The sequence below is a fragment of the Elephantulus edwardii genome, unplaced genomic scaffold (genome assembly GCF_000299155.1).
Source record: "Elephantulus edwardii isolate Elephantulus edwardi_28Jun2011 unplaced genomic scaffold, EleEdw1.0 scaffold00146, whole genome shotgun sequence".
In the NCBI taxonomy this organism is placed as follows: Eukaryota; Metazoa; Chordata; class Mammalia; order Macroscelidea; family Macroscelididae; genus Elephantulus; species Elephantulus edwardii.
Genome location: NW_006399896.1, coordinates 4716201 through 4728859, shown reverse-complemented (window position 1 = coordinate 4728859; position 12659 = coordinate 4716201). Strand labels below are relative to the sequence as shown.

The 12659-nt window shown below is 38.2% G+C and overlaps 1 protein-coding gene across 1 annotated transcript in view; it reads left to right on the top strand.

Moving 5' to 3' along the window:
• Window positions 1-299: 299 nt before the first annotated feature.
• TAF1A (TATA box binding protein (TBP)-associated factor, RNA polymerase I, A, 48kDa) overlaps window positions 300-12659 on the top strand; it is a 35199-nt gene continuing 22839 nt past the window's right edge. The window contains exons 1-2 of the mRNA XM_006894597.1: window positions 300-420; window positions 6381-6550. Of these exons, the coding sequence (XP_006894659.1) occupies window positions 300-420; window positions 6381-6550 (291 nt within the window). The remainder of the gene's footprint in view (window positions 421-6380; window positions 6551-12659) is intronic.

Here is a 12659-nt window from a genome sequence, read left to right as displayed (position 1 = left end):
TGTTTTTGGTATTTAATAATTAAAGACATTTTTATTTTCTTTATTTTTGCATGTTCCTTGCACATAGTTCACTGTAATTGTTGGGCTTTCCCCCACTTGTCTACCACTCTTCCCCATGAATCATTGTGGCGATTGCTGACATAATTAGCTTTTTACTTAAGAAAAACCCACTGAGTACATTTAATTTTGCTGATCAAATGATATTTACTAGATAAAAATATAACTGGATTTTTTTTTGGTATTATGTAGAAGCTATTTCCTTTTTATTAAGAGGTACGTATTCTCAGTTTGGAATAGGTATGAGTGATCAAAGTGATGAATTCACAAGGCCCGTGGCCAGGGTTGGTCAGGTGGAAAAAGCGATGCTCTCTGGTACAGGAATACATATTCCTTGGCTCCGAAAGCAGATGGAAACTGTGGGTAAGCATAATAATTTTAATTTAATAATATAATTTAATAATAATTTTAGCCTTAACACAAAGAGATGCTAAGACTTAATGTGCATTCAATATGAATAGTCAAATTTAGAAGCGTACCACTTTTCAAGCTGGAAAACAAGCAATATTTTTGTGGGTGGTTTTTTTTTTTTTTTAGTTGCAGACAAAAATGTAAATTATTAAAAAATAGCCTTCTTTTTCCTTTTATAATTTCTTTCTTTGATTAGTAGTCGTTAGTCTGTATTATAGTAAGTTCAGACTTCTAGACTGATCAAGAAAAAGATGTAACTCTAGTAGAGCAGTGTGACACAACAAGCTTTTTATTAAGCATCCGCATGTAGGAAATCTTTAGTAGACATCAGTCACTGAGCACCATCAGAAGGGAAAGAGCCTGAGAGATCACTAGGAGAGAGGAGGAGGGAAAGCTCTGTGCCTTAGGTGGTACTGTCTTGCCGCAAGGTGGGGAATCTTTGGGGCAGAGAACCCTGAAAACAGTAGCACCTTAGTGTTAATTCTAGTATTTTATCTTAGTGATCACTAGGACTATAATTTCACAAGCATGTTACCTGGGGAGACTTTGTGTATGTGTATGTGCCCACTCTCCATACCTTTTTTTTAAATTTATTTTATATTGGTTTGCTTGCAAAAGTTCATATGCATTATAATTCATACTGTCCATTCTATTATAGTTGGACATTTAGGCTGTTTCGATATTGCAATTGAATAATGCTGCTACGAACATTGTGTAGAAAAGGAGACATTTTTAAAGAAAATGGCTTAGCATTTTTTAAATTTAATTTTATTTTTAAAAAATTTTGTTGTTATGTGCCATCAAATCAGATCCAACTGGCACTGGAAGAGATTGCCCCTCCTTCTCCAATGGAGCATCTCGTGGATTTGAACCACATGCCTTCAGGATTGCAGTGCAGCTTCTTGCCACTAGGCCACCAGAGCTCACTACTGCCTTGTATTTTTAAGGTGCTCTCTATGTTTGCATTTAAAAATGAAATTATTGTATTACTCTTTTAAATTGGTGTAGTGGAATCTAAATAGCAAAATGTTATATACTTTTAAGAAAGCTTTTTTTCTCCTTTTTTAAAAATTTATTTTAATGAAAGTTTACAGAGACTTTGGATTTCCATTCATTCATTGTTGTACACTTTCCTCCCTGCCCACCACTGCCCCCTAGTTTGCTTTTCTCTTTGAAAAGGAAAAAAAAATCTTTCATTGTTATACAATTCCATTCCCACCCCACCTCCAGACCACTCCACTATGCACTCTGCATTCTGGATTCTTGTCATGACAGTAATACCTAATCATATGTACCTCCTAAACAGTTCTCTCCCTCATCTGTTTCAATGCAGTATACATTATTTATCCCCTCTTAGTTTCCCCCAAACCCTGATGTCATTCCTGCTTTACAACAGTGGTACTATGCAGTATTGGTCCCTTTGTGACTGAGATATTTCACTCAGCATAATGTCCTCCAGGTTCACCCATTTTGTATAATAATGCATAGTTCCTTGTTTTTCAGTGCAACATAATATTCCAATGTGTGAAAATACCACAGCTTCTCTATCCATTTATTTGTTGATGGGCATGTGGGTGGTTTCCAACTCTTTGCTATTGTGAACAAAGCTGCAGTAAACATGGGTGTGCATATATCTTCTTGGGTGGTATTTCTGGTTTCTTTGGGGTATATTCCAAGTAGTGGAATTGCTGGGTCAAATGGTATTTCTATTTCTAACTTTTTGAGAAAGTGCTGTACAGCCTTCCATAGTGGTTGCACCTAAAAAAAAAGCCTTTTAAAAGAAAGGAATACTGTTTTGTTTCTTAAACTTTTTGCAACAAAAATTTTGATTATTTCATTTGCATCTGCTATTTTTATTAATATCCTGTGATTGTGAAGTTTTAAACATTGGCTTTTCTTCTCGAGTGAGACATAGTAAAATAACGTTACAGATTTTGTTAAATTTTAAGTGTAATATAAACCAAATTATTTTTATCTCAAAAGGATCACTATTCTCAGAGTTTCTTATAGTTCATAGAATTCCTAGAGGTATGTTGTTTAGGAAGTGGATGCCTCTCCTGCTTCCAAACCTGTCTTAAACTGGGAGCTCCACCAACCACTGTCAGTGGGTAACCATTATGGCATTTGACACACCAATGGCAGAAGGTTCAGGATCATAGCAACCCCATGTTACCTCAGTACAGCAAATTGACAGAAGAGTCTTGAAACAAGAATATTCCTACAGTATAAAATAACAACCAACTTTTCCCTCCAATATAAAATAGCAACCAACTTTTAAATACAAAGGCCCTCTGAGGTCTTGTTTAGGTGTTGACACTAAACAAGAGGCTTAAATAAAAAACAACCAGTGGCTCCAGGAGTGATAAGACATTGAACTCCTCTCTTCCTCCTGTGGCGTTTTCTTAGTGGTCCATGGTAGGTTCAAGTCTCTTCTCCAGCACCACAATTCAAAGGCATCAATTCTTCTTTTGTCCTCCTTAATTATTGTACTACTTTCTGAAGCATAAGTAATTGTGAAGACCATGACCTGGATTAGACGCACCTTAGTCTCTATATGGACATTGTTACTTTTCAGCACTCTGGAGAGTTCCCTGACAGAAGATTTTCCTAATTCAATTTGCCTCTTTGAACTCTATGATCTTTGAGAAACGATGATAGTTCATAGAAAGGCTTTAGGTCTTTTTTTCATAGGGTTGCTATGAGTCATGCTTGACTCCATGGCCACAACAATAGAATTATCACCTTTATCCCAGTAACTTGATATATTTATAAGTGCATAATATTCTTTTTAAGAAATAAAAAGATTTACCATCAATTCCATTTTATTTTGTTTTAATTGGTAGAAAATCTGAGAAAACTTTATCACATAGTAAGAAGAAAGTGAACGGAGTTTAGTCATTGTAGTACGTAAGTTCTCCTGAACTTATGGAAAAAATGATGTAGTGGTTTATTATAAAAATTACTAGTTTGATTTGTAAAAAATTATAAATTAGCTGACTTACATAGCATTTTAGAGCCATTCACTTTTTTTAACATTTTCTACTTTTTTAACATAATGTTTTATGGTATTTTCAACTGTATAGTGATTTTGATTTTGAAGCCTTGGCTGTAAGTATAGTTTGCTAGGAGATTAATTTTAGGAAAAAGCAAGTAAGGAAGTTCAAAGTCTGCAGGTCAATTGCTAAAACTACCTTTTGTTGGTGCCCTAGTCTTGGTATACTCTCAATCAATTAGAAGACTCCTGACCTCTAGTGCTCTAGTGGTAGTTCAGGAAGTTACTCTTACTTTAGAATTGTGATTAATCTAAATATTCTTAAAACTGGGATTGCCAGTATTTGAAATGTAAATATTAACATTTATAACTGCTAGCCTCATTTGTGTTTAGTATCATTGAGTTTCTGGGACACACACAATCTTTGTTGTTGTTATGTGCTGTTGAGTCACTTGCGACTCATAGTGACCCTGTGTACAACAGCCCTAAACTCTGCTCTGTCCTGTACCAATCGCACTGTCTCTGACACTCCCGTCCCAATTATCCCAGTCACTGAATCAATCCACCTCATAGAGCACCTTCCCCTCCTGCCCTGTCCCTCCACCCTACCAAGCATGATGTCCTTCTCCAAGGACTGGTCTCTCCTCACAACATGTCCAAAGTATGTTTGTTAGACAGAGCCTCAGAATCCTTGCCTCCAAGGAGCCAGCCGGTTTAACCCTTTCCAGAACGAATCTGTTTGTTTTCCTAGCAGTGCATGGTTTTCTCAATACTCTTCTCCAGCACCACAGCTCAAAGGCATCAATTCTCCTTCTATCCTCCTTGGTCATTGTCCAACTCTCTGATGCATAACAAGTGATTGCGAAGACCATGGCCTGTATCAGACGCACCTTAGTCTCCAGGGAGATACCATTGCTCTTCAGTACTTTGGAGAGGTCCGTAACAGCAGACTTTCCCATGGCAATGTGCCTTTTAATTTCCTGGCTACTGGTGCCAAGAGTGTTGATTGTGGAGCCAAGCAAACTAAAGCTGTGTACAATCTCAATCTCTTCACCATCCATCCTGATCCTGCAAGTTGGTCCAGTGGTGAGAATCTTTGTCTTCTTGACATTGAGCCTCAATCCATATTGGAGGCTATAGTCCTTGACCTTCTGCAGTAGGTGCTTCAGGTCCTCTTCAGTTTCAGCAAGCAGGGTTGTGTCATCTGATAGCGCAGATTGTTGATAAATGGTCCACCAATCTTGACCCCACATTTCTCCTCATAGAGCCCAGCCTCCCGGATAATCTGTTCTGCATATAGGTTGAAAAGGTATGGAGATAGGATGCATCCCTGGCGAACGCCCTTCCCAATTTTGAACCATGCAGTGTTCCCACACAATCTTTACAAAATAAAAATCCACCTCTTGGAAGACATTGGTAAGGATGAACGTCATGCTTGCATGGGAAAATGCTGATAATGATTTGTTTTTACTGTTGCAGAAGTTTATTTACCAAAAAATTAATATGAAGAATACACCCAGTTTGACTTTTGTGTTATAACAAGACGGGCCCTTTGAAGAAGGGAAACATGGAAGCAGCTGATTTCTTGGCTGAACATCTTTGTTATATATATAATTTCCAAGGCTTCTAACATGATGATGCTACTTCCTCATATCATGTTACCACCATTCCAGTATTGTTCTTTTGCCTACTATCTTCCTGTATTCTTCTATCATGAGATTGATAAAGGGATCAAGCTCCTGAAATATTCCTTGCATATTGTGGTGTTAGTAAATTACTCTAAAAATGAACTTTTCTATCCATTGTGTTAGCTCATGCTGTGGAAATTGTCTCCAACTACCTTAACTGCTGACACATGATCTTGCAAATCGTTAACGACTGTGAGAATAGTATAAGAGCACTTTCTGCACTGTGGGGAAACTGTGAAAAGAGTGTGACAAGCTGTAGCCTGACTGAACCCTGGAGATGGAGCCAAGTTAACGGGTTTTTTTTCTTGATGTCTGAATGAAGAGCTGACTTATGACTGCTATGAGACAGAGCTCACTGGACAGTTGAGGAAACCAGAGGTTTATTTGTGCTACTAAACTGACCCTAGACTTGTACTTGTTAACTGAGAAGGTGTCTGAGCTTTTGACACAATTGAGAAGTTTGTCTTGATGTTAGTCTGTCTAGGGGCTGCTGTTCACTCACCTAGACTTTCACTATGTGATATCAGTCGGCTCCCCACACGCCCCAACCTATTTCCCTAATAAGCCCTAGTGCTGTGAGTAAAGTCTGTGAATCAATTTGCAATGAACATTGTACCCAGTGATTCATAAAAATAGAGGGTGACATATCTGACCATGCAGCTGTTTGCTTGGTACTATGGATGTTAGTGATGGAGGATAGTTCTCCCTTACAAAGCAAATAGAAGTCAGACTTGGCCACCCACGTTGCATCAGCTCCTTTTACAGGCATGTCTGCCACAATTTAATTTCAATGATAACTTCTTGTCCATAATTTTTCTTTGAGTGGAGGCTTGCTTATTAATGTTCATATTCAGAAGATTCAACACTTCATTGAAACATTTTTAGGCCTCCTTTACTCTCCCAGCCCTGATGATTTTTTTTATACCTATCCTACCTACCTTTGGGGGTCTTGTAGGAAGATCCTCTCAAGAGTATTTAGTGGTAGAATGAAAAATATTTGGATCATATCTGAAGCGTAGCCCAAGAACATCAAATTAGGCATTTCTTAATTTGCTAAAAATACTTACAGTGGATAAATTTGTTTCAAGTAGGCCTGCTTGATATTGGGAATGGACTGAGTCAAAGAATACATACTGTTCTAGTTAATAAAGCTTTTGCTTGCCAGATATACTTTTTAAATTGTTGAACTGGAGGCCAGTGTGAGTAAAGACCCTCTTTTTTTATCTTTACAGCGACTAGAGGAAAAAAAGAAAAGGATTTTGCTCAGACGACAAATGCTTGTTTAAGTTTTATCCAGGAAGCTCTGCTGAAACACCAGTGGCAGAAGGCTGCGGAGTATATGCATAGCTATTTTCAGATCTTGGAAGATTCTGATGGTGCCAAAAGGCTGGCTGCCCCTGAGGTAAACAAAGTGTATAGGTGTGCTGAAAGAAATTAGATTTCAAATTTCTAATTAGTTATAATGAAAGTTTACAGAGACTTAACGGTTTCCAGTCATTCATTGTTGCACTTTTCTCCCTATCCCCCTGCCCCTCCCAATTCACACTTCTTGAAAAGAATGAAAAACTCATTGTTATACAATCCCTTCCCCCCAAGTCTACTATGCAGCCTTCACTCTGGACTTCTGTAATGACAAGAATACCCATTCATTTTTAAACAGTTCTCTTCCCTCATCTGTTTCAATGCAATATACATCATTCGTCCCCTTCATTTCTGTCTTCCCTCAACCCTTGATGTCAGTCCCATTTTGCAATAGTGGCCCTATGCAATATTTGTCCAGTTTGTGACTGAGATATTTCACTCAGCATACTGTCCTCCAGGGTCATCCATTTTGCATATTTCATGAGGTCCTTGTTTTTCAGTGCTGCATAGTATTCCATTGTTTGAATATACCACAGCTTCTCTATCCATTCATTTGTTGATGGGCACTTAAGTTGTTTCCAACTCCTTGCTATTGTGGACAAAGCCACTATAAACATGGGTGTGTATATATCTGCTTCGGTGGCAGTTCTGGTTTCTTTAGGGTAAATTCCCTGTAGTAGAATTCCTGGGACAAATGGTATCTCTATTTGCAACTTTTTTAGAACACGCCATACAGCCTTCCATAGTGGTTGCACCATTTTACACTCCCACCAACAGTGAATAAGGGTTCCAGTTTCTCCACAACCTTACCAGCTGCTAAATTTTGCTATTCTTACTGGGGTGAAATGATATCTCATAGTTGTTTTAATTTGCATCTCTCTTTGAGCTAGGGATTTTGAACATTTCTTCATGTGTTTGTTTTCCATCTGAATGTCTTCTTTGGGGAAGTGTCTGTTCATATCCTGTGCCCATTTTTAAATTGGGTTATTTACTTACCTCTATCTTGTGGTGTGCATTTCTGCTTTTTGAGCTCTCGTAATTCTTTTTCAGTGGTGCGCTATACCTCCTCATTATGTACAGTGAGCAAGGCTTACTCACCCAGTAAAAAAAACAAAAACTAATGGCTTTGACAAACACTGTAGCAATTGGACAATTAAAACAGACATTCCGGTGGGGGGAAAGAAGGTACTGGGGAGGAGGTTGGAGAAAACATTGCAACAATGAATGAATGAAAACCCAAAATCTCTGTAAATGTTCATTAAAACTAATAAAATTTAATAATAAAACCACACACACACAAAAAACTAATGTTGTTATGTACCATGGAGTTGGAACCTACTCACGGCTGACTGCCTAGTGAGTTTTCAGAGGCTGTAAACACAGGAGGAGATTGCTTCTCTTTCTCCCATGTAGCAGTTTGTGGTCTCAGACTGCCCACTTGTAGATTAACAGTCCAACTACCCAAAACTAAGTTACCAGTGCAGCTACCTACCACTAAGCTACCAGAGCTCCCTTAATAACTATGTAGAATAATAGATTTAACCAACAGCTACTAAAGGTAATTTGGGTGGAGAAATTGTAGCAGGCTGGTTTTGAGTTTTGGCTTTTTTTTTAACCTTACCATTTTAAAGAAGATTCAAGATTGAAGGAAGACTCATCAACAACCTGTGTTAAGCAGATAAGACAACCTTGCTTGCTGAAACTGAAGAAGACCTGAAGCACTTGCTGTAGAAGGTGAAGAACTGTAGTCTTCAGTGTGGATTGAAGCTCAACTTCAAGAAGGCAGAAATTCTCACCACTGGGCTAATTGACATGATAGATGGAGAAGAGATTAAGGTTGTTAGCAATTACAACTTGCTCAGCCCCACCATCAACACTCTTAAACAGAAATCAAAAGATGAATTGCATTGAGAAAATCTGCTGTCAAGGACCTCTCCAGAGCACTGAAAAGCAACGATGTCAGTATAGAAACTAAGGTGCACCTAATCTAGGCCATGGTCTTTGCAGTTACTTGCTATGCATCAGAGAGCAGTACGGTGACGAAGGATGACAGAAGAAGAATTGATGCCTTTGAATTGTGGTGCTGGAGAAGAGTCTTGAACCTACCATTGACTGCTAAGAAAATGAACAGATCAGTCTTGGAGAGAGTGAACCCAAGTCTCTCCTTGGAGGCTAGGATTTTGAAGCTCCATCTCACATACTTTGGGCATATGGCCATGAGAGACCAGTCCTTGGAGAATGATGTCATGCTTGGAAGGGCAGAGGGACAGTGCAGGAGAAAAACCCCGGATGAGATGGATTGATGCAATAGGGCAATGCGAGTTGATATTTTGGAGTTAGTGAGACTGGCTCAGGACAGGGAATGGTCTAGAGGTGCTGTACATGGATCACTATGGGTCACAGGTGACTTGATGGCAAATAACAGCAATGTTAACTTGTTTAGTTTAGACAGCTGCTTCTTGGTATATATATAAATTTCACATGAGCACAATTAAGTGTTCTGGGATTCCCATTCTTCTCAGTGTTACTCATAATTTGTTATGATCCACACAGTTGAATCACTTTGCATATTCAGTAAAACACAGTTTATCTGACATCAGCTGTGAGTGGTCTTCTCTCATACAACAGCCTCTTCTGAATCAGTCATAATTAAGCCAAATTTTTCTTCAGATGGTTATTTTATGTATCTACTTGTGAGGGCCAAAAGCTCTGATGACCTAATGGTATGAAGCTGTCTTGCAATCCCAAAGGCATATGGTTCGATTCCACCAATGCTACACCGTAAAAGGATGGACAATCTCCGTGCAACTTACTGCCTTTCAAAACCTGTTGGATAGTTGCTATGGGTAGGTTCTGAGTCGATGGAACATAATAACAAAGGACCAAAACTCTGGAGTAATTTTTTTTTTCTCTCACATGCTCCCTATCCAAAGCATTAGAAAATCCTTTTAATACTACTTTTGAAAGAATATAATATCTAAGTAGTTCTTGAAATATGTTGTTAAGTACCATTGTAACAGAACCAACTCATAGATGATGCTCCAGCAGGTTTTCGAAGACAGTAAATCACCCTGGAGGAGACTGCCCATCTTCTTCCTATTGAGCAGCTAGTGAGTTTGAACCTTTGGGCTGACAATGCAGCTCCTTAATGCTAGGCCACCAGAGCAAGCTTTGCTTGGAGAAAGAAAAGAAGACGTGAATCATTAACTGCAGATGATCAAAAGCTATACCCTTCAATATGAGTTATACCTCAACATCAAGAAGAATCCTCACCATGAGGGTGATTGGTATCAAATCATGATAGATGGAGAAAAGATTGAAATTGTCAAGAATTTAATTTTACTTGGGTCCACAGTCCACATCCACAATAACAGCAGTCAAAGAATCAAAAGATGTGTTTCACTGGGAAAATCTGTCCAGGACCTCTCCAGAGCAACAATGTAACTTTAAAGACTAAGGTGTGCCTGATCCATGCTGTGGTATTTTCAGTTGCTTACTTATGCTTCTGAAAGTTGGATGGTGAATAAAGAGGACAAAAGAATAATGATGCCTTTGAATTGTGGTGTTGGTGAATAGTTTTAAATCTGCCATGGACTGCCAAAAGATAAAAGTTGTCTTGGAATAAGTCCAACGAGGGTATTCCCTATTGCCTAACGTGGTAAAACTTTGTTTCACATGGGGAATGTTGTCTGGAGAGGTGAGTCTTTGGAAGAAGATATAATCCTGGTAAAAGTCAGTGAAAGAGAGGAAGACTCTTAGCAAGATGATTTGACACAGTGACTCCACAATTGAAGGACCCCCAAACCGCTGGTCCTGTTCTGTCCCGAGTGGACGGCGAAGACCCAAGACTCCAAGACACTGGCTTGATGCAACAGCAAGAGATAAGAGGTTTATTGCGGAGCTCGGGCCGACCCTTATCTCTCGCAGGAGACAAAGGAGCCGACCGAGAGCAGACAAAGTTGGGTTTTTTTTATACACTTTAGGGGGATACAACTGAGTATCAGCTTCTCATTGGGTGATGAAAGCACAATTTGAATTCATTGGTTCAGTGTTCGCTCAGGGTTTACACAGCATTGTTGCACGTAGCACTTGCGGCAGTCACGTAGCACACGTAGCAGTTAGATAGATCTTTAACTATAGAGTGGTGTCATAAATTCTTAAGTATACAGTGAGTTCAAACTCCAGGGCAGTGGAAAAGCACAAGATACATTGGTTATCAGTCGGGAAACAAAGGCACATGGGTTATCAGTTGAGCTTGTTTGTTCTGCCTTTCTGCTAGCTATTCTTGAAATACTGTTGCCCTGGATACCTGGGTGTGGGGCTTTAAAAATTAACTTAGCTGAGAACTATAGAAACTATTTTAATTCAGCTGATAACTATAGGGACTGTATTAATTTCAATCTTTTCACAATGAACTAGAACATTGTGGAGATCATCAGGATGGAGCAGGATAGGGCAAGGTTCAGATCTGTTCTTAGGGCAGCTGCTAGTCATAGTGGACTTGAGGGTACCTAACAACAATAGTAACATTTCCTTTCCTTGGAAAGGTCCTTGTTCAGCTAACACTTTTCAGCTACTCCCTTCTTAACACCTTTTATGTGATTTCTATCAAGACTCCTCTAGAATTGCAGCTGTAACTTACCACTCTCCATTTTCTAGCTAGCACTTTTGATCATCTTCTTTATTCACTTTCTTCCTTCTCCCTATCCTGTCTCTTGGGACCCCCTGCTCTATTCTTTTTCCCCCAGTAGCTCTAGTGACGTAATAGTAAGTATCAGGATGTTAACCCAAAAGCCAAGCAGCCGTTTTAGTTGGAATCTACCAGAGGAAACTCTGGATAAAGATTGACAGTTACTTTCAGTTACAATTTTTAGCCTTAGGAGGGTTGATCTAAGAAAGAAGTGACTCGAAGGCAATGAGTAGTTATTGTTGTTATGTGCCAAAACCGACTGAGTTGACTCTCCAGCAGGTTTTCAGAGGCAGTAAATTGCATGGGAGGAGATTGCACATCTGTCTGCTACAGGGCAGCGGGTGGATTCAAACTCTGTGCCTTTTGTTTGACAGCACAGGTTCTTAACGGTAATCCACCCCTTAGAATATGTGTTTTACAAGGACAAAGGTCTGATAGTCCCAAACCCCTTAAACACTACCGAGTACGTATTATTAAAATTGTTCTGCAAGACAGTTTGTGTATAAATGTCAAAATTTCTTAAATAACTTCTATTATTATAGTGACCATAGTAACAATGGCCTATCTATTAAAGCTAAGAAAAAAATTTAGTAATTGATCAAAAAACTTAATAGGTTAAAGTATTTGTTAACATTTGGCAGATGAGAGACTCCTTTATCCAAAATTTATTTTTTAAAATAAAGCAAGAGTATCGGTGATTTCTAGACAGCTGTTTGTCTTTATATAAAATATTGAGACTTTTTGTAGAAAAGGTAGATTGCTGTGTTCAACTCAGCCAGAATATGATACCCTAGAAAGTTTTTAACAAGGAGTCTGGTAGATTTAAGAATAGCTAATCTCTAAATTGAAAAATAAACAAACAAAAAAGCCAACAAAAAACTAATAGATAATCTTTAAACTTTATCTGTTGGAAGCTTAAATTTTATTTGTCAATAGATAATTTGTTGATATTCTGCAAATGAAGTTCTTCCTGATCTTTCTTAGTTGGTAAGATGAGTGTTGTAATTTAACCAAATAACTGACATATATGCTGTAGAAAGAATTGATTTAGTAATTTACTTAATTCTTAATTATCAAAGTCAATATTGAAATAAATTGGTATTATAAGTTAGACATAATTAATCAAGACAGTTAAAGAAAATGAAAAGATTTAAGACAACATTTAGGTGATTGTCCTCATTTTATAGATAATAAAGATAAGGTCAACAGTAATGAGCTAATATTATTAGAATACATGCTTTCTCATTTGAATTTTCTTTCTCCTAATGAAAAATTTTACCTTCAGTATGTTTCCTAACTGCCTTTATTCATGAAGCTGTTAATTTAAAAACTGCAGTGTTATAGTCAACTTGTGTCACTGGATTGTGCAAATATTTGATAACCAAAGAATGGAGGTTTAAGTCACAAAGAGGTACCTCAGAAGAAAGGCCTGGCAATCTCAAATCAAAAATCACCCACT